The sequence below is a fragment of the Neolamprologus brichardi genome, chromosome 13 (assembly GCF_056152115.1).
Source record: "Neolamprologus brichardi isolate AB-2024 chromosome 13, ASM5615211v1, whole genome shotgun sequence".
Lineage (NCBI taxonomy): Eukaryota > Metazoa > Chordata > Actinopteri > Cichliformes > Cichlidae > Neolamprologus > Neolamprologus brichardi.
Genome location: NC_142116.1, coordinates 26,470,741 through 26,496,821, shown reverse-complemented (window position 1 = coordinate 26,496,821; position 26,081 = coordinate 26,470,741). Strand labels below are relative to the sequence as shown.

At 41.7% G+C, this 26,081-nt stretch overlaps 1 protein-coding gene across 1 annotated transcript; it reads left to right on the top strand.

Annotated features, from left to right (window-relative positions):
• Positions 1-275: 275 nt before the first annotated feature.
• si:ch73-105b23.6 (uncharacterized) lies at positions 276-25,974 on the top strand. The gene is made up of 24 exons (XM_087850514.1): positions 276-294; positions 804-2,882; positions 3,958-4,080; positions 4,222-6,207; positions 7,035-7,168; positions 7,610-7,777; positions 7,954-8,133; positions 8,895-9,486; positions 9,629-9,778; positions 10,974-11,191; positions 11,659-11,734; positions 12,166-12,456; positions 13,072-13,308; positions 13,401-13,553; positions 13,816-13,994; positions 15,506-15,692; positions 15,790-15,909; positions 15,994-16,113; positions 19,096-19,116; positions 19,241-19,302; positions 19,401-19,587; positions 20,101-20,226; positions 20,439-20,577; positions 24,715-25,974. The coding sequence occupies exons 1-24, from the start codon at positions 276-278 to the stop codon at positions 24,854-24,856; spliced, it is 7,689 nt and encodes a 2,562-aa protein (XP_087706640.1). The 3' UTR covers positions 24,857-25,974.
• Positions 25,975-26,081: the final 107 nt, after the last annotated feature.

Genomic DNA, 26,081 nt, shown 5'->3' with positions numbered 1-26,081 from the left:
TTTAAATATAAAACTCAATGTCTTCATTTATGGTAAAACCAGGTTGAAATATTTAGGCATGCTATGTCTTAGAAAGTGTTACGATTACTTTGACACTTCTTTTATTAAGTGAATGCATTAACTATAGGAGATCTAATTTTATGGTATGATGTAGCCATAGTAAAATTTTAGGAACTCAAGAAAAACATGTTTTTTCTTATTGCAAACGACAGTCCTACTGAGATGGTGAGTCAAGATAACCCCATAGGTTTATTTGTGTTAAATCGACTATAACAATGATGATGAGTGATGAAAGTAGGCCTGTAAGTAGAATAAAAAAGGTAACACATGCTCTCTGGTTACAAAAGCCTAGTTACACACCAAAGCTTGACAAACAAACCTGGATGACATTTCACCTCACTTTACATAATGTAGAAACTGAGGCCACTTGGGTATAACATGGGTGTTTATCTGTACTTAGAGAGCTATAAAAAGTCTAAGCTGGATGAAATTCCTCTCTCCTTACCTTTGTATACCTTTGTATGAACTCTTCTTGTTAATCCATTGTCCAAGAAGAGTATAGAATGCCTACAATGTTTCTAGAAAAAGTATATTGTTGCATATGCTACTTTAAATAGTTATGGGCAGTTCCCATAATTTCCTTTTCATTGCCTTTACAGGTTTTCACTTCTGTGGCTGTTCAGTCTATTTGCAGTGCTGGATTACTGTGGTGCAGGTATCAGACTTCTGCATAATACTTTCAGGTGACACATGATCAGGTGCATCTTCTTTCAAGCTCATTTCTTGTCTTTATGTCTTTTCAGTTGATCTGAGGGACTGTGAGGAAGCAGGCAGCAAATGTAACCCCAACGCTGACTGTATAAGGATCAGTAGCACCTTTACCTGTGTGTGTAGCATGGGCTACCAGGGCGATGGTCTGACGTGCAGCGACATCGACGAATGTGGCAGTGGCCTGAACAACTGCCACAAACAGGCAGACTGCACCAATACCTTAGGCAGCTATAACTGTGTCTGCCGCAGTGGATACACTGGAGATGGTACAACCTGCCAGGACGTAGATGAGTGTCAAAGAGACAACGGGGGTTGCAATGAATATGCCCTCTGTACTAACTTTGAGGGAGGACGAAAATGCCAGTGTAAAAGTGGCTTTAGTGGTAACGGCTTTCAGTGTACTGATATGAATGAATGCACAATACCGAATATTTGCCATTGGAACGCCACCTGCACCAACACCCCAGGGTCTCACGTCTGTACCTGTAATCCTGGTTATAAGGGCAATGGAAAGTACCTGTGTCTGGATGTAGATGAATGCTCAGAGACTCCTAATGTGTGTCCTTCTGGACGTGCCTACAGAGGTTGTAGAAACCTGCCTGGATCCTACAGTTGTGTATGCAACCCTGGCTTTGAAAATATTGGAAACAATTGTGTGGACATCGATGAATGTGCCGCTAGGACTTGCAGCCGTTTTGCAGATTGTGAAAACAGCTTAGGGTCATACATGTGTACTTGCAAAAGTGGCTTTGCTGGAAATGGGCTGACATGCGTAGACATAAACGAATGCAATGGAAACAATGAATGTGACCCCAGGGCGGTGTGCATCAACAGGATGGGCAGTTATGAGTGCTCTTGTCCAGTTGGTTTTCTTGGAAACGGAAGACAGTGTAACGACATAAATGAGTGTGAAAGAACTAACATCTGCTCTTCTACCACTACCTGTGTGAACACTGGTGGCTCGTACTACTGTGACTGTGGCCGCGGCTTTATCTTTAATAACTCCCAGTGCGTTGACGTGGATGAGTGCGTGCCCGGCCGCTGCAGCCCCTACGCAACCTGCACGAATTCACCTGGGTCCTTCTCTTGTCAGTGCTTGGAGGGATACAGGGGGAACGGTTTTACCTGTGAGGATGTGGATGAATGCTCGCAGGCTAAGCAGTGCCACACCAGTGCTCTGTGCATTAACCTTCCAGGCTCCTACAACTGTACTTGTCAGGTGGGTTATTCTGGAGATGGGATACAGCAATGCAGGGATATAAATGAGTGTTTGGTGGATAACGGAGGTTGCAGAAACAAAGCTACGTGTGTCAACAATCAGGGATCCTTTTCATGCCTGTGTCAGCCTGGCTACGTCTTGATTAACCGTACTCTTTGCCAGGATATAAATGAGTGCAAGGAATTGAACAATCCCTGTGGCGTGAATGAAGAGTGCAATAACACCGATGGGGCGTACCAGTGCCCATGCTGGGTTGGGTACTACCGCCCTGGTAGCAACATGAATTGCATCGATATTGATGAGTGTAAAGACAACCTATGTCATGTTCATGCCACGTGTATCAACACCCAAGGCTCATACACCTGCACCTGCAAGAGTGGCTTTGTAGCAAACGGCACTCAGTGCGTGGATGCAGACGAGTGTTCTCAGAAGGATATATGCCACGCACGAGCAAACTGCACTAACCTAATAGGGAACTTCTTATGCACTTGTCAGGAGGGTTTCAGGGGCGATGGCTTCTTCTGTCAGGACGTGGACGAATGCTCCATCTCTAATACAACCTGCCCCGCTTTCTCAACATGTATCAACTCGGCCGGTTCTCACGTCTGCTCATGTTTGAATGGTACAGTGGCCTTTAATAACACTTGTGTGCCACCCAGCCCACTGTGTGACCCTGCGTGCCACAGTCGCGGCCTGTGCCACCGTTCACCAACTGGACACCAGTGCGTTTGTGACCTGGGCTACACGGGTAATGGACTGTCTTGCTCCGACATAGACGAGTGCCAGAGGGAAAATGTTTGTCCTCAAAATGAAATGGAGTGTAAAAATATCCCAGGATCATTTTCCTGCACCTGCAAACAGGGCTACACTCTCAATGGAACTCAGTGTGTCGGTAAAACAAACTTTTCATATGTCTCACAATTACTCTGTCAAGGCATGTTTAACACTTTATTATAAAGTTAAAAAAACAAAATTCTCAATAATATAAATGCATCCAGAATAATGAGTTACTTCATTTATAGTATTCATTTCCTAATATTTGTTTTAACCTCCTAGGACCTGGCTTCCAATGTGGAATCACATTTTGGGTTGTCCAGACTAAAATACAAAATTTTGCTCTACAAGGGCCTGATATACACTTACGACCAGTGTTGGTCAAGTTACTTGAAAAAAGTAATCAGTAACTAATTACTGATTGCTTCCCCAAAAAAGTAATCCCGTTACTTTACTGATTACTTATTTTTAAAAGTAATTAATTACTTAGTTACTTTTTAAAAACACAATTTACAACCTGAATAGGTGATAAAGCGATAGATCTTTCAGCCCAATTCTACATAATCCATCATACAAAATGTAATCAAATGGAAAAGTCTCTTTTTAAAACTTGTTTTATTAGTTTTAATCTTTTAACTTTATGCATCAAGCAAAAATTTAATTATATGCAACATTCTCTGACTGGAAGAAATTTGTTTAATATTTAAACCTATTTTCTGCACATTCCAGCACATAAAATATTTTTTGTGTGTGTTTACACTCACTCTTTCAAATAGATGCAAGTAAAACACAGCAGAAAATAAGTAAAGTCAAAGACTAGCGGTCCTTTTGCTCTATTTTCACCTGTAAAGCAGGAGTGGGGTAGGTAACGCGTTACTGCCCATCTCTGCTTACGAGGACGTTATACCACCACTCTTCTATCGGAATTTAAAGTGAACGTCCTTATATGTGGGTCTAATTTTTCTCAGAAACAAAAATCAGGTTTAAAAAATCACATAATTCTTTGTTTTTACATTCATCAGGTCCCAATCAGCCCAAATAGCAAGAGAAATTAAAAATGCATGCCAAGGAAGAGTTTGGGTCTTAGGAGGTTAAACTTATATGTATTTTATCTCACTTCTAGATTAAAGTTTGCATATAAATTGTTTTTAATCTATATTAACCTTACACCTCATTTCCTGTTACCTTTGTAGATGTGAACGAATGTGAGACAGGTCAACAGGATTGCAGTGAATTTGCTAAGTGTGTCAACACAGTGGGCAGCCATTCCTGTTTCTGTCTCAGCGGTTTTACGGGTGATGGAAAAAACTGCTCTGGTAAGTAATAAATCCTCATTTAACCTTCAATTGGAAAAATTGGTTCTTTTGCACCAATCAGTGGACTTTCCTTGAGCTTTTTTTTTTTAGCACCATTCGGAGCTGTTTCGCTGACACTGTCCCATTTTGGATAAATTATAGACTTCGATGAGTGCCAAGGCCAAAACGAAGGATGCCACCCAGCTGCCAGCTGCACTAACACACCTGGATCATTCTCCTGTGTCTGCCCACTTGGCATGGAGGGAAATGGCTTTGACTGTCAGGATGTGAACGAATGCCAGGAGAATAGTACCCTGCCACACAACTGCAGCGCCTTAGCTTTATGCCTCAACACCAACGGATCCTACCGCTGCCAGTGCAAGCATGGATACCAGGGTGATGGCTTTGTGTGTGATGATGTAGATGAATGTCAGCTGGTCACAGCCTGTAGCAAGAACATGACGTGTAGCAACATTCCCGGATCGTACACCTGTTCATGTAGCTTGGGACGGGAGTACAACAAGGGCACATGTGTGAATGAAACAACCTGCCTGAACGCTAGTGCCAACTGCCACCCACTCGCCAAGTGCCTTCCACATGACGGTTCCTTCTACTGTCAGTGTGCAGATGGTTATGAAGGAACAGGAACTGACTGCTGGGATGTGGATGAATGTGGCAAACTACAGCATCAAATCTGTCCTGCCTTCTCCAACTGTTTCAACACAAATGGTTCCTTCATCTGCACATGTTGGAGTGGTTTTCAAGACAACGGGACGCACTGTCTGGATATAGATGAATGTGCGATGGGAGACTTCCGTTGCCCTGACAACAGTACCTGTACTAATCTGGAAGGGAGCTACAAATGTACCTGTGCCCCTGGTTTTACAAGGAATGGCACTCTATGTGTGGACATAGACGAGTGCTCACTTGGCCTTACTCTGTGTCCTAAATTTTCCAACTGCTTAAACACAATTGGATCTTCTTTTTGTAAATGCTGGGAAGGTTACCAAGGAAATAGCACTGTCTGCGAGGAGATCAATGAATGCCTAGATAGCATTACCTGTCCGGAACATAGCAGGTGTATCAACACCAATGGTAGTTACCTGTGTCCTTGCGACAGAGGATTTTCCAGCGTCGATAACTTGTGCGTGGACATTGATGAATGTAGTAACAAAGAACTAGGGGAGCTTTGCACCAATGGAACGTGTTTCAATGCTATTGGCTCATATTTCTGTGAATGTGTCGAAGGATTCTGGAGTAACAATACGAAATGTGTAGATGTGGATGAGTGCTCCAACTCTTCAGTGTGCCAGCCCCATTCCACATGCGTCAACATCCACGGGTCTTACGACTGCCCCTGTAATGAAGGGTTCAAACTGAATGGTGCTGAGTGTCAGGACGTGGATGAGTGTCAGGAACCAGAAAACAGCCAGTGTCCAGAGCACTCATTTTGTAACAACACCATAGGGTCCTTCCTCTGTCAGTGCTCTCCGGGGTACAAAACCATTAGCTCAGGCTGTGAGGATATAAATGAATGCAAAGACACCAACGCCTGCCGCTTTGACCAAGTTTGCAAAAACCTGCCTGGATCGTACAGCTGCTCTTGCCCATTGGGATATCATGAAGAGAAGCTGGCATGTGTTGACACCGATGAATGCAAGGATTCACCTTGTCACCCAGTTGCACGTTGCTTGAACACACCCGGATCCTTTTCATGCCACTGCCCAACAGGTTTCAATGGAAACGGCTCCTGGTGCAGAGATGTGGATGAATGCGCTGCCTTGAGTAAACCATGCCACCCTCTTGCTCGCTGTCACAACACCCCAGGCTCATTTGTTTGTATATGTATGCCAGGATTTATGAGTTTGGGGCCATTGTGTGTGGATATTAATGAATGCAATGCCATGAATGGGGATTGTCACTCTGCTGCCACATGTATCAACAATGTAGGAGGTTTTAAATGCTCGTGCAATCAGGGCTGGAAGCCCACCAATGACAACGGTCATGGAAAAGAAGGATGTGCAGACTTGAACGAGTGTGCGTCACTCCATCCATGTCGTGGGGAATCGTCCTGTATTAACCTACCAGGGTCTCATACCTGCTCCTGTCTGGGAAACAGCACATTATGCAGAAGGATAACTATGACGGGTTGGCTATGTCTTAGTTAATCACCTTAATAATTATACACTGATGTTTGTGTTTGAAATGTGAATATTTTCTTATTTTACGTTCTCAAAACTTTCTTTTGGTCAAATTATGCATTATCCAAATAAAAGGTTTTCACTGTGCTACAAGCATCTATTAGACCTTCTGGCAAGCTAAATTTGCCTTGAAATTAATTTGAGGGGTATTCATGTAACTTCATTAAAATATATTGTGTAATTAATAAGGCGTTTTTTAGTATACCTGCGTTGCCTTACTGATTAAGCTAACATTCCTGCAAAATGAGAAAACAAAACAAAAAAACAAAGAAATAAGAAAACCTTACCTTTATTTACACGTTTTCAGTCGATGGTTGTGGATTCAAAGTGCTTTCTTATATTATCACTGAGGTGGTTAAATATGTTTATCTAACACAATGTCAATTAGGCTGCTAGCTGAACGTAGTGTTTTCAGTGGGAGAAACACTTCGTCACTCATCCAAGTGACTTCTTCAGTCCTCAGTGGAGACTTGGATCAGTGGCAAACACTACCTTCAGATTAAAAGAATCAACTTTATGCACCTTTCTGTCTTTTCTGGATGATTGAGCATGCTTTAAGAAAGTTTTCAGCATGTTGTATTAGCAAAAAGGACAATAGTCTAGCTCACAGCATGTTAGGGTAGCAGTAAAGCTCAGTTGGATTACTTTTAATGACACATAAACAATCAAAACAATAATTGTGCATGTTTACAGCAAACTGATTTGCCTAGTTGATGACTTTAATTTGTTCACATTAATATGTAACTTATTAATTTTCTGTTATTCCCCCCACAGAGGGAAATCTGTTTCCCTATGGAGATGATGTCGGGGATAATCAAGTAAACATAGACACAGAAGATGGAAATTCTCCATATATCACACCACCAATGGGCTTCCCCTTCATGGGGAAATTGTACGACAGAATTTATGTGAGTTCTTACTACAATTATCTATAAATACTAGAACGAAAGTGCCCAATTTATCATAATGTTGTAGAACGTTCCTTCAAAGTAGCAGCAACTATTGAGAAATGTTTAAATCGTGATGCAAATGCAGTAATATAATAGAAACAACACATTTCAGAAATGAGGATGACATTTTCTTACTTATACATTTGTTGAATTACGCATACTGTACATGCAATGTACTAATTGCAGCAGGGTATTAGCCTCAAAATATGCAAATAATGTAGATTTTACTTAAAGGTTTACAGCAGTGGGAGTTCTTGCACTCAGCTCTTTATAATGAAGTAAATATAGTGAGGAGAGCATGTTAATATACAGTCAAATTAGCCATAAATATCGAGTTTCATAGGAGAAGATTGGTATTTTAATGTGTGTCTGATATTGTCTCTCCTTTTGTTTTCTTAGTTTTCTGATAATGGGCTTGTCCAGTTTCAATCTGTTGTTGAGAATGAGCAGTATCTCCTCCCGTCTCCTTTCGCCAGTGGTTTCCCTGACCACATGAACTTGACTTTGTTAGCTGTGTTCTGGGATGATGCAGACCTCACTCAAGGGAATGGACGGCTCCTCTCTCAGGTTCAATGCCATCAGATGTCATTGTTGAGCTAGGATGATTTTGTTTGGTTGAAACAATAAAGTAAAGCCGAGACAAAGAACAACCTAGTTTTCTTTTAAAGAGATACAGCTTACAGAGCAAGCTCACCATGGTGTACTTGCTTTGTTTTAATACTCCCTTTCTTGTTAAATGTTAGGAATACCACACACAGAATGTGTCAGATGTCTACTCCCAGGTAGTGGTTAATCGTACGGCTGAGGAAGTAACAAAATTTGAGCGCCTGAAAAACAAGCCAGCTTTTACCCCTGCCTGGATCCTCAAAATCACCTGGGACGATGTGATGCCTGTCTCCTTCCAGAAGGTCAACTTCTCAGAGGTGAGTGCCAGCCAACACTTGCATTCTTATTTCATATGGACATGTCACACAAACATTGCATCAGTAGTTTCATAAGAAAGCAATATAAAAAGAGCAAAAGTGGGTTTTGATGTTAATGATGTTTGTAAAAGTTTTGCTTTATTATACTATTTTCAAAACTACCAAACTCCATCTCACAACAATGCAGTAACATGCTTTTGTATGTGTGTGTGTGTTTTTTTTTACTATAATACTGGGCTAAATATGTTCACATTCATAGTGTTTACTGGAAAGGTTAATGACCAGTTTATAATCTGAACCTCAGGCTCTACCTGTTCCTGAAAGCTCTTATGTACCAGTTCCAGTAAAAGGTTTGATTGAGCAGGGAGTGTAACTGGTTACTTGTCAGATTGACCTCATTTACGTGTTATTCTTTTATGCAACGTGAGCCTTTTGAACAGTAAGCTGAGAGAAAGGCATTCAGTCTTGAGTCCTGGAACATGCTGTTTTATTTAGCTCTGGTGCCACCTTGGGGCTGTGTTGGCCTGAAGGACTTGAATGCAGAGTGCAGTAATATCTGCTGCCACCAGTCTTCATCCTACATCACTTTTACACTGTATCTAAGCTCTTGTTGCTCTTTTGTACTGACAATACTAGAAGCAAAGTACATCAAAACAAAAGCACACATTTATTAGCCACTTTGAATAAGTGATTGAATTCATTAAATTTACTTATTGTTGCAACATGTTGAGTTAGTTAAAGTTAATGTTTGTTATTTTTAGAGCAACACTTTCCAGTGTATCCTGACCACAGACGGAGCGCGTTCCTTTGCCCTCCTGCGATACGGGGAGATGAAATGGGGCCCAGGTCAGAGAAAATACCACGATGCTCTTATCGGCTACACAAATGGAAAGCTGTCTATCAAGGAAATCCCAGTCCCTCCTGAAAACCTCTTTGGCCCTGGGGGAAGATACAGGCCTCAGCAAGTGAAAGGAACCATGGGGAACTTAGGCCAGCTGGTCTATGATTTGACAGGACCGACGGGGTCAGACGTAGATCCCGGCTTCAGGTGCCAGCAGTGGGCAGTGATGGAGCCTGACCCTGATGAGTGGACAAAAGGGCTGCCTGCCTGTCCCTGCACACGGAACCAGGCTCTGGGGGATCTGTCATTTATGCAGGATACATCTGTGCCTAGTCCAACTGTGGTGAAGCTGAGGGGTCAGCGGTGGGGGAGTGCACAGGGGCAGTCCTTCCGCTCAGTCCTGTCCAATATATATGGCTCAGAGAAGAGGTGTGTGTATGAACCTGATGGTGCCCTGGTAGCTGGATACAGTGAGCGCTACTTCTCTGGATACAGCATACAGAAACATATTGGTAATACAGGCATTTTCTTTTGTCAAATCAGCCACAAAACTAGTATAACTACTAACTAACATATTAGTGTAATGTACAAACTTGTCACGGCCGCTTGATGAAATAACACGACTATGTTATTTTATTAAACTTCTCTCTTCAGATGACGATCTCCTGCCCTTTCAATGGTGTTGTATGGAGTCTCCGCTTTGCCACTTTTACCTCGACAAGAGGCCGCTGGACCGCTGTCAAGGTTACAGCTGGACTAGACCTGACGGCTTCACCCAAACCAAGAAGGCGACACAGGGTATAGGTGAGCAGCTGCTCCATTTTAAGAAAAACTAATACATATCAATCTGTCTGTATAAGTAAGTGTCAGTGTGTGTTTTTGATGTGGACCCAAGTGGATGAACTTTAACAAAAGGCGAGTCGTTTATTTTGCTGAAAAACATGAATACAAAAAGCAAAAAATGAAACTAAAACCCAAACTAGTAAAACCTAGAACTTTCAAAATAAAACAGAAATATAATTGAATGTAAACATGACAACACAAGCTTGACAGTAGTCATGGAAACACAAACACATGACTCACTGGGGAAACAGAACAAAAAGAGAGACATATGGGAACAGATGAGGAAGACAAAAGCACGGGCATAACTACACGTTAAACATAGAGGACACCCATATGGAAAAGATATACATAAATCTTATAAAGTTTGTATCTTTCTTGCGTGAAACTTGTATGAAAATCATACAAGAGTGAAAACAGATATAAGATCCCTTGAAAAATGATATAAATGAAACTTGTATGTTTTGGATACTTACTAAAACAGTATATGAAAGTAATGAGAAAGTGGCCACTTTCATGAGTAAATCATATAAGCCTTACATGATTCACTATATGAAGTAAGCCAAATCATATGCAAGTCTTTTTTCTATTTATAAGAAAAAAGACTTTAAGGCTTATATGATGGGACAATCGTAGCTCAAGAGTTGGGTGTTCGTCTTGTAATCGGAAGGTTGCCGGTTCGAGCTCTGACTCGGACAGTCTCGGTCGTTGTGTCCTTGGGCAAGACACTTCGCCTACTGGTGATCGCCAGAGGGGCCGATGGCGTGATATGGCAGCCTCGCCTCTGTCAGCCTGCCCCAGGGCAGCTGTGGCTACAACCGTAGCTGCCTTCACCAGTGTGTGAATGTGAGAGTGAATGAATAGTGGAATTGTAAAGCGCTTTGAGGGGTCCCAAAAAACGCAATATAAATGCAATCCATTATTATTATTATTTCTTTTCCAAATGGGCAAGACAGACAGAAGACTGGAAAAGACTCATAAACACATGGTGAAATAAAAACTAGAATAAAACTCAACTAAACCCTAACTAAATAATAACACAAAAACCTAACATTATCGCAATCTAACATAAAAAAAATCTAAAAGCTGGGTCACAGCCCCTGACAGTAAGATGTGAAAAACTTTTTAATTCCTAATTCCCCCCCCCCCCTCCCTGCAGCAATGGTGTATGGCAGCCTCCATTTCATCACCTTCGATGGGAGAACGTACTCCTTCAAGGCCCTGGGAGAGTTTGTGATATTGCGTCTCTCATCTGCCACCGGCTCTAATATCTTCACCCTGCAAGGACAGATTGACAGGCTACACCCAGACGCAAACAGGATCACTGAAGTCCCAGCGGTGGTGCGCATGGCTGCCTTCTACCAAGGCATTGGCAAGGTCAGGATAAGAGCGAGAAAGTCTGTGTGCGCTGAAGGAATAGTTCCATTTGGGAAAGCATACATATTCACTTCTGGGAGTTAGCCCAGGAGATGGATTTTTAGCTTAAGCGAGATTTTCTAAGCTAAACTTATCATCTCCACTTCATTATAAAATGCACATGGCAGTAATCTTCTAACTTTCGGGAAGTAAACAGATGATTACACTTTCTTTATTTTCCATAAAAGAGTAGAAATCTGCTGCAAATAGATCTATAACAATTTGACTGAACATGTGCGATCATCTCTGTTGTGGCAGGTACATCATCAAAATCTTTAGGCAGTAATGAATTTATCTGAAATCTTAATTCCATATTTTTCCTATGCTTCTTTCGTTGCAAGATGCATGCAGGCTTAAATAGATATTAGATGATACTGTTGATATTCCATGGATGAACCAAGCTCCAGATAAACATTTTAAATTTTCAGATTGAATGGAGGAGTTCAGAGAAGGACAGCAGACTGCGAGTTTTGGTGGATGACGTTGAAGTCCCAGTCACCGTTGGTAATAATCACCACACACATCTCAAGGGGATCAAGTACATATTTTTATTCTTAAAGTGTACTAGAGAAGCTTTGCATGCCGCTGGTGAGTGAGGAGTCTGTGATCGCAGCCTGAGCCGTGTGCCTGAGATGACCAAATAAGGCTCATTCAAAGTGAGCAAAGTGAACCAGTTGGCTCAGAGAGATTTCCTTGTTATTACCTCATTATTTTCAATTTTCAACACATTTAATACAATCATCCATCACTGTAACAGTGTATACATGACTAAAAAGGAGGAAAAGCAGTAATAATAGATCCCTTTTAAAAACTATGTAACAATTATATAACAGTAAATCAGGCACGTGTATGAAGTATTACAGATTTAAAACCTATTATAAACAACACATTACAGTCTTAACTATGTGATGCATATATGTTTGCTGTCCATTCAGGTCTTGTACATGCCAGTAAGAATAACTTTGCAGTGCGCTGTACTGAACTGCAACGCTGCACGGCTGTGTATGCCAACGGCCTCCACGTGGTGGTGTGGCGAAGTGGGGGTAGCAATCAGCTGTGCGCCTTAGTGGAGGTTCCTGAGGCCTTCTTCAACCGCACCGTGGGTCTCATGGGCCTCTGGAGCGCCAACCCCTCTGATGATTTCCTCATGTCGGATGGCAAGGCCATTCGCTCGACGAATGTCAGCACCCCTGCAGAGGAAAAACTGCATCTCTTTGGTTTGTCCTGTGAGTGGATCATTGCTGTTTTTAGAAACGGGTTGAGGCATTTTGAGAATTAGCTTAATACAAATCATTTCTGAGAGGAGTGTTTTTATTTGATGTTCATCGGTTTGTCTGAAGCACAACTCCAAATGAATGCTATGCTGCCACTAGGTGGCAAAAGTCTACGACTTAAGCTTGTGTTACTGTTTTTATTTATACTCTTGAGCTGTGCTGAGCTCCCTTTTGAGGTTTCTGTTGTTAAATCATTATCCTTAATACTAAACAACTACAGATTCAGATTTATTGGAGCGGGGGTTCTGGAAACTTTTCTGAGGACTTACTTCAAGTTTTAAAACAATTTAACTGATTTATGCTTAACATCTCTTGTGGACTGACTCAATATTCCCCCATGCTTGCCAGCTAGCTGGCTAATAAGCAAAACAACACTGCAGCAGAAACAGCTTGTTGTAGAATTTAGTAAATTCATGACAGATTGAAGAGATGTACTGCATTAACATCAACATTTCTGGCCCAAAGATAACAGGAGATGAAGCATAAAACAGAATTTGCTCATTTTAATGGTGTATGTGTACTTTTAAACAATGCAGTATAATTTTAATCGTGTGTGTGTGTGTTTAGGGGCAGTCCCAGGCCCAGAGAGCCTATTGTCCTCTCTAACTCCAATGAATTCACTGGTGGTCACCCCCACTGAGGACCTGCTGAAAAGCATCACTCCTGCTGAGATTGAAGAGCTGACAAAAACCTGTAAAAGCAGCATGCAATGTGTCCATGACACACTAGCAACCGGTGTTCCTGAACTGGGCCAGGAGACTCTGAAAGCTGAGACAGAATTTCAAAATCTGGCCCTGATCAAAGGTAAACTTGTCTGAACTCGTCTCTAAAAAACAATGGTGCATTTTTATCACTGACCTGTAATAATTAGATACAGTGTTTTTGTGATCTGGCAGGTAACATGCCTCCCATAGTGACACAGCCCACAGTGATCCGCTCTCAGGTCAAATCCCAGGTCAGCGTTCAGATCATCGCTGAGGATGCCAACAGAGACAACATCACTTATTCGCTGCTCTTACCCAGGCCTCCCCAAGCTTCGATCAACAGCGGTGAGACACCTACTCACACTCTCCGTGCCTAGCTCCATTTGTTGCTGTTACAGATGACGTTACTGTTGACATTTGTTAGAGGGATGGAGAGGCTGCCGGCAGTGCAGTCTGTCAGCAGATGGGACATTTCAGAGCTGAGTCAGTAGACTGTAATGCTGAGAGTGACAAGCACAAGACACAAAATACACAAAACACGAAAAAATATGAAATGCTGTTTCAGTGATGTAGGTGTTTACAGCCTCTTGTGTTCTCTCCTGTCCAGGTAATGGCTACCTGACTTGGACCCCTCTAAGCACCCAGCCTGTCCAGCTGAGCATCAAGGTCAGTGACAAACTGGGCAGCTCCCTCTTCACTCCCATCCTGCGTGTCTGCAACTGCCTCAACGGAGGAACGTGCCAGTATGACAGCATCACTGAAAACCATCTGCAGGGAAAGTTTCAGGTGCTCTATTGTCTCAGTTGAGCTGACACTTTCATCTAACTGCACCATTTCTTGTCATGGCATTCATGATTTCTGTTTACAAAATTGCAGCTTTGTGCCAGTGTCAACCTTGAACAGCGATAAGCAGGTGTAACTGAAGATGATGTAGCAGCAGCCCTGACAAGAACTCATAGTATACTGAATGTTAATCATCCCTAAAAGAACAAAAATATATGTATTTATATCCTCATACTCTTTGACTAGGAGGTGTCACAACACAGGCAACTGTAGCCAGTGTTGCCAACTTAGCAACTTTGTCACTATACTTAGCAACTAGCGACAAATCTGGCTACTTTTTCTGGTGTTATTGGAGACTTATTTATGATGACTTTTTGACGTGAAAGTGCGTATCGCTCTTCTCAACAAGCAGCGGTGCTGCCGTCGGCAGCTCGCCCGTGCCAAAGCGCTCACAGGCGGAGGATAGTCCTCCCCCCGCTGCTATCAAGGCAGGAGATGTTCACACCTGTGCGTCCAAACTGCAAATGAATCACGCATGAGCGAAGCCGCTGCTCACGCACTGACTGTAACGCAGTCAGTTCTTCTTTTACTGTTATGCTGTTTTGTGGATCACAAGGTTTAAAACTGCTTATAAAAACACACACACACACACACACAAAGTAACTCCACCAGAGTGCCCTTTACGGGTCACTTTTGCCGGTGGAAGCCCGGGTAAAGGAGCAGGGTTGGAATTGTGACATTAAAAAAACAATAATTGCTAAAATAAATTTAATTTGTAGTTCTAAATAATTCTAAATTCATTTAGGATGTTTTTTATTCACTTTGTGTCTCTTCCACGGCGTTATTTTTCTCTCTTACGACTTAGGTTACAATTATATTAGCATGACCAACTATGCAAATTAGGCGATGACGTCACTTAGCGACTTCTAGCGACTTTTAGGACAACCAATAGTGATTTTCCTTACTGAGGAGTTGGCAACACTGCTTGGCAACACTGACTGTAGCTAATAGCTGTCTGTTAATACCTTTGCTAACTTAAGTCACTCAACTGGACACTTCAACTATGTTTCTGCTGTTAATGCCTTTTAGCATTATTAACTGACCAAAAACATGGCTTGATGTTTGATACAGACTCTCCAAAAAGTTAGTGCTTGGGTTTTGATCAGATTCTAAACTGTTTAGCAGGAATTTGGACCTGTGCAATACAGGCATACACTTTATGGAGCATGCTAACCATGCTCGCTAGCTAGCTGATAGCTTAGCACTACACTCTCTTCTAGGTTGTTTTCCCCCTGAAAAGACCAAATACCTCCTTCAAAATGTCCAGTCCAGTCCTGAAACCAGTGGGCAACCTCACAGTAGCCACAACTGTGTTTTATTTACAGTCTGTGGTTTGGACCTTCTTAAGGAAAGGGCAACCAATCTGAAGAAAGTTAGTTTATTGAAAGGGAGAGGGCAGCTTTGTGGTGAAATAGGAATGCTATGTGTGATCTACAATGTGCCTAACCTTCCAGGTGGTGGGGTGTCTGTGTCCAACGGGATTCAGTGGGAAATTCTGTGAGAACACTACAGATTTATGTCAAGGCGAGCCCTGCTTCCGAGGAGTGCAGTGCCGATCAGAGTCTGGCCAGTTCACCTGTGGTGAATGTCCTGATAACACTTTCGCTAATGGGAAAAAAGGATACAAGTGCTTTGAAAGTAGTATGTAGATTTTTTTTTTACTTGTCATCACATTATCACCTTCTAAAAACCACCATGACTGACCCCATAATTTCACCCTGCACCTTCCTTTTCCCAGACATGTGCATCCCTCCTTTTCCCTTCCCCTGCCACAAATATGCTTATTGCAACAGCACAAAACAGAGCTACACCTGCACATGTATGGAAGGCTTTAATGGAGATGGACACAACTGCACAGGTAGTGAGCACTCAGCACTCGAGCATGAATAATAATGCAGCTTTTTAAAACGTCTTCACTTCATTCTTTGTGTCTGTATTATAGATAAAGACGAGTGCGTGGAGATTCTGACCTGTCAAAATGCCAAGTATGAGTGTAAGAACAAGCTTGGCACCTATGAATGCATCTGCAGATATAAAAACTCCAAGGATGATGAAGGATGTGGTACGTTCACCCTCACATGTAGTGGACTATTGTGGCAGTCAAAGTCTAAATATCCATAAATACATTAGAGTGAGTCAGATGACAGTTTGCAGATACTCATGTAGCTCTAGACAGGTGTGTAATTTGTGAGTTGTGTAATGTGAGGAATAAACAGTTTTGCGCACAAATAGCAAGCCCCAGACATTATATTTAATATTAATATTTACACTTATAAGTGTAGACGCTGACACAATGCACTTATTTAACCTATAAGAAAAAATTGTCTTAAGAAAAAATAAAAAACTAAATAGGTTTTTCTATGTCTTACCCAGTTTCATATGGAGAAGGTTTTACTTAGCGAGTGAGTTGGTTAATGACTAGTTAGTGACAAAGAGTACTTCCTCTTTTTGATGACCCTTTTAAACTTTCTTTGAACTGTGGAAACTTTAACAGGTGTTCAACACATAGCTTCCACTGTAGTTACTATAATACCTCTAAAGTTACAGCAGGAAATCAAATAAATGTACACACACTAGATTCAAAAAGCTTCAACAACCCTGAAACAGCAAATGAATCCAAACCATTTATCGTCTTTTACTTGGAACCTATCCCAGCTAGGGGAGGTCACCAGTCTGTCGGCTATCACAAGAGACAAATAAGCATTCATGCTCACATTCACATCTACAGATGTAGTTGACATACATGTCATTGGACTGTGCATAGGAGGAAGCTAGAATACTTGCGAGAACATGTGAACTCCACATGTAATAAATACAACAGAGGATTTAAATCCAGGACCTATTTGCTATTCAGTTCAATTCAATTTAGTTTTATTTATATAGGGCCAAATCAAAACAACAGCAGTTGCCCCACGGTGCTTTATATTGTAAAGTAAGAACCCTACAATGTTCGAGAGAAAACTCCAACAATCAGACAACCCTCTATGTCACTTTATAATGCTGGGTACAAAATGATTGTTTGGCTAAGGATAGTACAGATGTACAGTGTTATTTATACAGCGCCAAATCACAACACTGTTGCCTCAAGGCGCTTTATATTGTAAGGTAGACCCTACAATAATACATACAGAGAAAAGACCAGCAATCACATGACCCCCTATGAGCAAGCACTTTGGCGACAGTGGGAAGGAAAAACTCCCTTTTAACAGGAAGAAACCTTCAGCAGAATATTAAATTCCGTTCTTTTGAATTATTTTGGCGACAGAGAAAGACTGAACTCAGAGTGGCCAAGCTCAAAAAATAATCTTTATTTTACATTCCCGGAAATGGAGACCTGAACACACGAACACACGAACACACACGCTCAGGTCTGAATTCTTTGCCAGCTAAATCCGTATTTCTGCACTACGTCACACCGACACACAGTTTACTTAGTTCCGCTTTTTGTGTCTGGTTTATTAATATGCCTGTGCAGCTCTGCACTAAAACTTCCTGTTCTCTGCAAAAGCATGCAGTTTCCTGTCAGTACTTTTGGCTCAGATTCTACTCAGAGTTGGCCCTTTTAGACTGGAAGCAAACTATATTAAAAACAAGTAACAATAAGCACTAAATAAGCACTAACAATATATTAATTTTGTGACAAGAACCAGGCTCAGGGAGGGGCGGGGCCATCTGCTGCGACTGTTTGAGGGTGAAGAGCGGAAGACAGGGTAAAAGACTCACTGTTGAAGAGAGTCAGAGATTAATAATAACTAATGTTTAAATGCATAGTGACATATAAACACCAAGAGAAAAGAGGTGAATGAAGAGGAAACCCCCAGCGGAATAGGTATATTGCAGCGTAACTAAATGAGGATTCAGGGTCACCTGATCTAACTCTATGGTTTATCAAAAGGGAAAGTTTTAAACCTAATCTTAGAGATATAGTGCTCTACATACTGCACTGTGCAGCTGAATTAAGGAATCAAAACAGGAATCCAAAACTGGATTAAGACCATGACACTTTCTAAATATGCTCTAACTCAGCGGTCTCCAACCTTTTTTGCACCACGGACTGGTTTATGCCCGACAATATTTTCACGGACCGGCCTTTAAGGTACGGAGCCCCGCAGGGGACATGGGAGAAAAAAAAATTAAGACGGACTTTTGCGAGATCTCGCAAAACAAACTCGGGATCTCGCAAAACTTTTGCGAGATCTCGCAAAACAAACTCGGGATCTCGCAAAACTTTTGTCTCGACCTCCCGTTAGCTTCGAGCTATCAGGAGGTCGAGACCTTCTACAGCCGGGAGGAACACCGCTTTCCCGGCACATCGTGCCTCGACCTCCCGGTCGGCTTCGAGCCAGCGTCCGAAGAATGCGGCTAAAACGTTTGCGAGATTTTGTTTTGCGAGATCTCGCAAAACTTTTGCGAGATCCCGAGTTTGTTTTGCGAGATCCCGAGTTTGTTTTGCGAGATCTCGCAAAACTTTTGTGAGATCCCGAGTTAGTTTTGCGAGATCTCGCAAAAACTTTTGCGAGATCTCGCAAAAGTCCGTCTTAATTTTTTTTTCTTCCATGTCCCCTGCGGGGCTCCGTATTAAGGTGTCGTGGATAAATACAACAAAATAAAACTAGTACCGGTACCGAAAAAATGAAGATTTATTCATAACACACGTGAAAAGACCCAGGAAAACCGAGTTAACGACAAAAACGATAACAAAATAACGCTGAAAACCGATAAAAACCTTGAAAAACATACATTTCACACCTTAGCCTCAAATCTCGCGGCCCCGTACCTAACGACTCACGGACCGGTACCGGTCCAAGGCCCGGGGGTTGGGGACCGCTGCTTTAACTCATGGTGCCTACTTCCATCATTTATGTACAGCCTATTGATGAAACTGACTCTCTTAAAAGTGAGGGAGTATTACAATCACCTCCACACTCAGAAAGGCACAAATTGAAGTTGCTGTAGTCTCTGCATATGTAAAAACTGTAGTTGTGCTCTACAGCAGAGCATACCTGCTGGTTTATTATAACTCAGCTGATGTGTTTCTCTGCAGGTGACTCTCCTAATCCCCCAGGTAAGCGCACCCATATGGTTTCCCCTGTAGCTTCATCACAGCTCACCTGTTCCTCTGGTGTTTTATGGAAAACATCCGCGTTTATTATAGCAAAGATGCTTAAAGCTGCTCTTTCTGCCAACAGGCTATAACATGTTCAATGTCTCTGTGACCTGGAAAAAGAACGCAGCTGGTGGGATCCAACAGGTGTGTTTGTACATCAGAGATGTCTGGTAACACGTTCATCTGTAACAGTAACACAGGTTTATCAGTAGTTTACAATCATAATCTCTTTTTTCTCTCAGTTGGATGACATGTTAACCAAAGGTTTTACAAACAAGTATTATAACATCACCGAGATCAATCAGGAATTCACACCAGATGTGCACGAATATCGAATCAAAGTGTCCAGTGACACCCCCCACTGGTACATCACAGACTACCTGACCAGAATCAGCAGCCACTTTGGCATCCATGCCATAGAAGTTAATGGTAACATATCTTTTATCTGTATATGCGCTGTTACTAGTGTGTATGCCGATTATAAACACAGCCAAAGTTTCAAGTAATGAGGTCAGAGCATGCAAGAGTTCAGGCTTCAGACTCCTCTAAATTCCAGGTTTCTCAAAGGTTTTAGCCCACTTGTTTCTGTAAGATGTCAATAATATAGCTGCAAGCAGAGAAGCCGCACCCATCCCGCCTTCTGCTTGTGAGGGAAAGCTAATCAGAAGAAAGTTGGTTTATAACAGCTTGTTTAAGACAGACGATGAACTGGAAAGCTGCACGGAGACGTGGTACAAGATAAATAAAGATTATTTTTAACTTTTAATCACACAAAAAATCTACTCAACTGGAGTTCAGCATTAAAGACATTAGCATAAACGCTGTTGCATGGACGACACATGCATACTCTGACGTCATTATTTGGATATTTATGCGTGTATTTTTGTGTATTTTATTAGCAGAAGCATAACAGTGTTAGTAAGACTGTTTCCCTGCCTACAGACGTGGACGAGTGTAGTAGTAACGAGTATAAGTGTGACCACCCTGCTCTGTGCACCAACACCTACGGTGGCTACCAGTGTATTTGCAACGAGACTGACGTGAATAAACGCCAGTCCTGCATCATAGGTGAGCGTGCATCTTGTGTCCGTACATCAAGTTACCAAATTAGTAACCTTCAAAACGCTGCTCAGGTTGCATAGCAACCATTGTTTGATAGAAATCTCACTCGTCTTCCTTTTACTGAGTTGTATGTGTTGTGTCTGAGGCTGAGAGATCACAGGCCTGTAAAGACAAGACAAAGTTTGTTATTTGGCTCATTAGTGGCTGATCTATTACAGAAAGAAACGAAGTGAGAGGCACAGAGGTAGACCTGGTCCTGGGGCTGGTTCTGGGCATCTGCATCCCTCTGCTGCTGCTGCTGCTCCTGGCTGTTCTGGCCTGCTTCTTCTGCTGCCACAAGAAGACTGTTACTGGAGAGTGAGTGACACGAGCTTATATACAGTTTTAAATTTATAAATAACATGAATGCAAACTGAAATATAAAAGTTAGTGTTTTCATTGACTAACACTACATTTTGATAGCTAGGAATTAATGTTCCATGAACTCACTGCCCTTTAAGATCCAAGACTAGCGGTGTTAATTTCCAGTGTGTTTCTTCTTTTTTTTTTCATTCATATGACACTGTTGTCTCCTGGCGCACAGTGAGCACCATGCATCAGTGTGTTCTGGTTTGTAATGAGCTTTACAGCCTCACAAAAGCTGTGCTGAGACAAAGCCTACAAATTAGCCAGACCTTCGTGGGGCACTAAAACTCTAATGAATAAATATAAAACATGCTTTCAGGTGGGTCAGCAGCTCCTTTGGGCAGGGTGAAACGAGGTTTATTGCAGGTCATCAAAAGATATACTGCTGCAAGGAGTGACCGGGCCAACACGCACATACACTGCTTGCGCACAAACACAGTTACACACTGTGCATTTCAAGGTACAGTAGTCAAGTAGGTCTGCCCAGAGACAATCTTCTGCAGCAACTTGAAGGATTTAAATCCTGTCTGCTGTTCTGCTGCTGCAGCACCGTCGTCCTCCTATTTAACTTCTCAGTTGGAGTACAGACTGCCCACTCTACTGCTATATTAAACAAAGACACTTCCTACTAACAGCTTTGGGCCGAAGTTATGAAACTGTACTTGGGTAACACTGAGGAATAGTTACGGGTACAATAAAGCCTAAACCAGTGTATTGATGAGGGGAGAACATTCATCGGTGGAACAAATCTTTCAGGTTTTATTTATAATTAGAGACAATGTTGGCTTTCAGGAAAATGTCTGAAACAGCACTGTGAATCAGTCAGCTATTGCAATGTTTTAAAGCAGGGATGTCAAACTCATTTTACATGGTGGACCAAATGTATTTAAAATTATAGCAAAAGTTAGGTTGCTAGGTTTTTGCTAATTCACAGAATAATTTTCTATTCTTTAGTTGCTTTAGTGCAGTATGAATGACCACGTGGGAGGTCTTGATCAGTAGGAAAACCTGTAAAACATATGAAAACACAGTTAGAAGTCCAAAATCTCTGCCCTTCTTAACATTTTCCAGTTGGAGTCTTTTGTGGGCTAAATCTAACTCTTATGTTTGACGCTCCTGTTTTAAAGGAATAGTTTAAACCTTTTTTGAAAGGGAAACTACTGACTACTATTTTCTTGTGTGCTGACTTACCTGAGAAAGTTACTACGTTTATATCTGTGTGGTAAATATGAAGTTACAGAGAGCAGGAACGTAGCTTAGCATGAAGGCTAGCTCTGTGTATAATTTGGTATTGAAAATATACCCAGTATATCAGGTATCGAATTTTGTTACATGTTGATGTTAGATGTAGGTGTTGGGCACTGGGGGCACAGGCTTCAGAGTGGCCACTGTTAGACTAACGAAGGCATGAGGACTGAATACATGTATGTGAATAAGAGGGCGGCAGTATCTAAAGTCATGTAACAGTGAACGTGCAAGGACTAGAGGTAGTGAATATGGATGAGTTAAATAGCTGGGGTCAACCATCCAAAGCAACAGATGCAATGCACAATGAAGACAGTGTGGATGGGGTGGAGTGGATGGAGACGAGTATTAAGGGCGGTTAATGACAAAAGGATAGAAAGTTAGAAAGGGTTGACATGGTTTGGACATTTGAAGAGGAGGGGTAGCAGATATATTGAACAACAGATGTTGAAGCTGGAGCTGCAAGGCAGGAAGTGAAAGCGAAGACCACAGTGAAGATTCATAGATGTAGTGAAGGAGGATGCTAGTGCTAGGGTGAGACAGATAACCCCTTCCCCTTCTTTATGAGCAGCCAAAATAAGAAAACTGGTGCACAGGTGCAGGGAATTAGAGCTGTGAGGAACACACACATTATTTGCGCTTTCTTTATGAGCTTGCTTTGTCTTTCATTCATGCAACTGACTTTTAGGTTGTGTATTTTTAATCTAAAATATTGACTTTAGTTTTTTCATCTCAATGAACTGGAAATGACTTCAAATTCCCAAACATGTTTTTGTTTATTGCTAGTTGCTAGATTCTGGTTCACAGAGTGCTCCAGGAAAGAATGCAAAGAAAGAAAGAAAGTTACAATTTACACCGTATTTTTTGGACTATAGGGCGCACCGGATTATAATGCGCATAAAGCGAAACACAACTGTCAGATAAGTCGAACTTTATTCAACTCATTCAAAATAACTCTCAACATTGTTCAGTTGTAACACAAAAAATATAAAACAATACACTCGCTTTTTCAGTTCATTCCTCTTCCACAAATCCATCAAATTCTTCATCTTCAGTGTCTGAGTTTGACAGTTGGGGAATTTCAGCGTGCCTCTTAACAGGTGCCATTTTGGGGCCCTTATACACACACCATAATATTATGTTGAAGCACAGTAGGTATTACTCTGCAAGACTCCTGACTATAGTAGCCGTAATGCTCAGACAATCTATCAAGCGGTGTGGCTTCATAGCTTACCAAAGTACCACATAAAATCAGTTCGAGGTCAGTAAGCACAACCAGAATTAATACATAAGGCACACTGTTGATTTTTGAGAAAATTAAAGGATTTTCAGTGTGCCTTATAGTGTGGGGGAAAAAACGGTATTTTGAAATGTCTTCTTCTTCAAAGAACAACAACAAAAAACTGTAGTTTTTGATCTTTTTAAGCTTTTTATATTATATGTGTTTTTATGTAGTCCTTTTGATGACCTGATATATCCAGATAAATATTAAATATATATCTGTGTGTGCGTGCGTTAAAAAGTGCACCGCAGATCTGTTTATGACTTCCGCACGGACATAGAGCATCCAAACGAGGTATTAGAGTGGCTTGCTGTTGGTTTTCTGAGGCTCAGGTGGTAGAGCAGATCAGCTACTGACTGGAAGGTTGGTGGTTCGATCCTTGGCTTCCCCAGTCTGCATGCCAAATATCCTTGGGCAAGATACTAACCCCAAGTTAGTCTCTGATGTGTCCGTCAGAGTGTGAATGCATTCACTGAAGTGCAATTGGTGAGATTGCACTTGAGGACATATTGTATGAGTTGGTGTGAATGGCTGAATGAATGAGGCATGTTGTATGCACGCTTTGAGTACTCCGAGAGTAGAAAAGCACTATATAAGAGTCTGACGTTTGCCATACCAAGAGACAGGGAGGGGACGGTACAAGCATTCTGAGATTGTTAAAGTAAAGTGAACAATAAAAATCCAGGGAGGTAGTTATCATGTTTTCAGAGAAAAACAGATACTTGGATTACTTAATAATATGATAGTAGTCCTTATGATAGAGCAGCTATAGTTTTATTTCCTTCTTTTCACTCTTTCCATCAGGCTGCATCAAATATCTTATAAAATCAGCTTTGGATATAACATTTCAACACTCTGACTGCAGTTTAGACTGAGCAATATCACAAAATTAACTCTAATAAAGAAACAAACAAAGGGTCTGAGGAGGTTTGCACATTCAATTGGCAGCATTACAAAGAATCACTTGGCAAGATATGTGTTTTTGTTTTGGGTCTGTTATTCACAGAATGACTCATGGTACAGCAGGTTCCACAGCCTGTACCTCATTATCAGTGAGGATATACATATTTGCACAAAGAACAACTGTAATTATATACCATCAGACACCAGTGAATGGCTAATCAGACGACGGTGAATCTAGAGAGCCATTGGGGATGTGTGTTTCATGTTTTTAATCAGCTTTAGCCCCAGATTTCAACCTCTTTCAACACTGTGCTGGAGCCTGCATGAATATGCATGAGTCAGTGAGTATTCCACAACAACTGCTGCCCATCCAAACATTTCCATAAATTTGACTGAAATTATTGTCTATTGTGTGGAAACGTGGACGGGTATTAATCAGATTAAAAGAAAATACAGTAGAATCTACAGAGAACACCTGCTATCGATAGAGGTCGATGCTGCAACCAGGCTGTACTACGTATGGACCCATTTAATCCAAGACTCTGCCACCATCTCCTTGTCCGGAAAAATGCACATATGAATACAGAATCATGACCTGTAGACTGCGGTGATTTCATGTTTACTTCTTCAGTATGTCTGGCCTGTGTGTTTTCTTCCAGAATCCCCCACCTGTATCCAAACTACATCCCGGAGCAGTACAACCCTCCACCCTTCAACTATTCAGATCCGGCTCTGCAGTACATTACTCACTGCAGCCCTCGAATCCTGGACAACTACGTACCAAGGCAGCGCCATAGATAGCACACGCTTACAGCTGCATACATCTCACGCAAATTTGCATCTTATCAACCACAACATTAAAACCACATACAGTGCACAATCGTGTATGCCACCCTCGTGCCCCAGATTACCTCTCAGCCATCGGCGTGTCGACATGGGACCTCTTGATGAGGCGTCCTGTGGTCTCAGCTGTGGATCATTGCGGCTGTGGGCTGTTTTAGGGCATCCTGTGGACTCTGTGGAGTATGAAACTATGGGTCAGCCTCTTTTTGTTGTTATCTTTAAAAAATTGCTGTGAAGTCATGGTGTATTTTTCTGCTGGGGAGGATGCTGCCGTCGGCGAGGTGCTGGGGCAGAATGTTGTTCATTGTCTTCTCATCCTGATGCACTGTAAGCTTCCTTCATCTATCCATTAAGCATGAGGTGTAATTGAGCGCTGGTTTTGCACTTATTTGTTCCTCCGTGCTTGTTGCTTTCACGTCCACTCAGTTTATTCTGTAAAAACAACTTGGTTGGTTAGGGTTAAGGAAGAGATGGTGGTTTGGGTTAAAAACGTACCCCCCAGCTTTGTTTTTGACACATGACGAGCGACAGGGGATGGCTGCTCAGTTTCTCTTATGCTACATGGGTCAAGGCATCCATGCAAAGGAGAATGAGCGCAAATTAGTCCTGTATGATAAACATCACTAATTCATGCCCCAGAGATGCCAGAGGGCTGTCACTTTCCCCAACAGTGGTTTTAATGTTGTGGCTAATCATTAGGTGTTTAAAAATGTTGAGATGACAGATTTTGATTTATCCCATCACAAAGAAGTAATCAGACCCAAGTGACTTTAAAAGACAGTTATTTCCAATCCTCTCCATTGATCCAGTGAAGGATGTGCCAAGCTTGACAGTTTAGAGTCAGAGTCTTACCCAGCAGAATTCGACAACCTCTTGGCTGGAGACGCTGATGAAAAGTAAACCACTGCAGTGGTCCTTGGTTTCCAGCTGATCCAACGCCAACAGCTTGTTTGATAGCAACATTAGCATTTGTCAGAATACCTGATGTCGGGATCTGTTCACAATAAATTAAGTAAAATTAATCCCTACTGGCAAAACCAGCAGCACTCATACCCAGTAAAACACAACGAATTCAATTTGTGTTATTATTCTGCCAAGACTTCAATCCATGAAAAGTAGATGTCGCTGTTTTTTAAAAGGTATTTATCTGCTGTGAAAGTGACACCCTTTATTGTTTATTGAT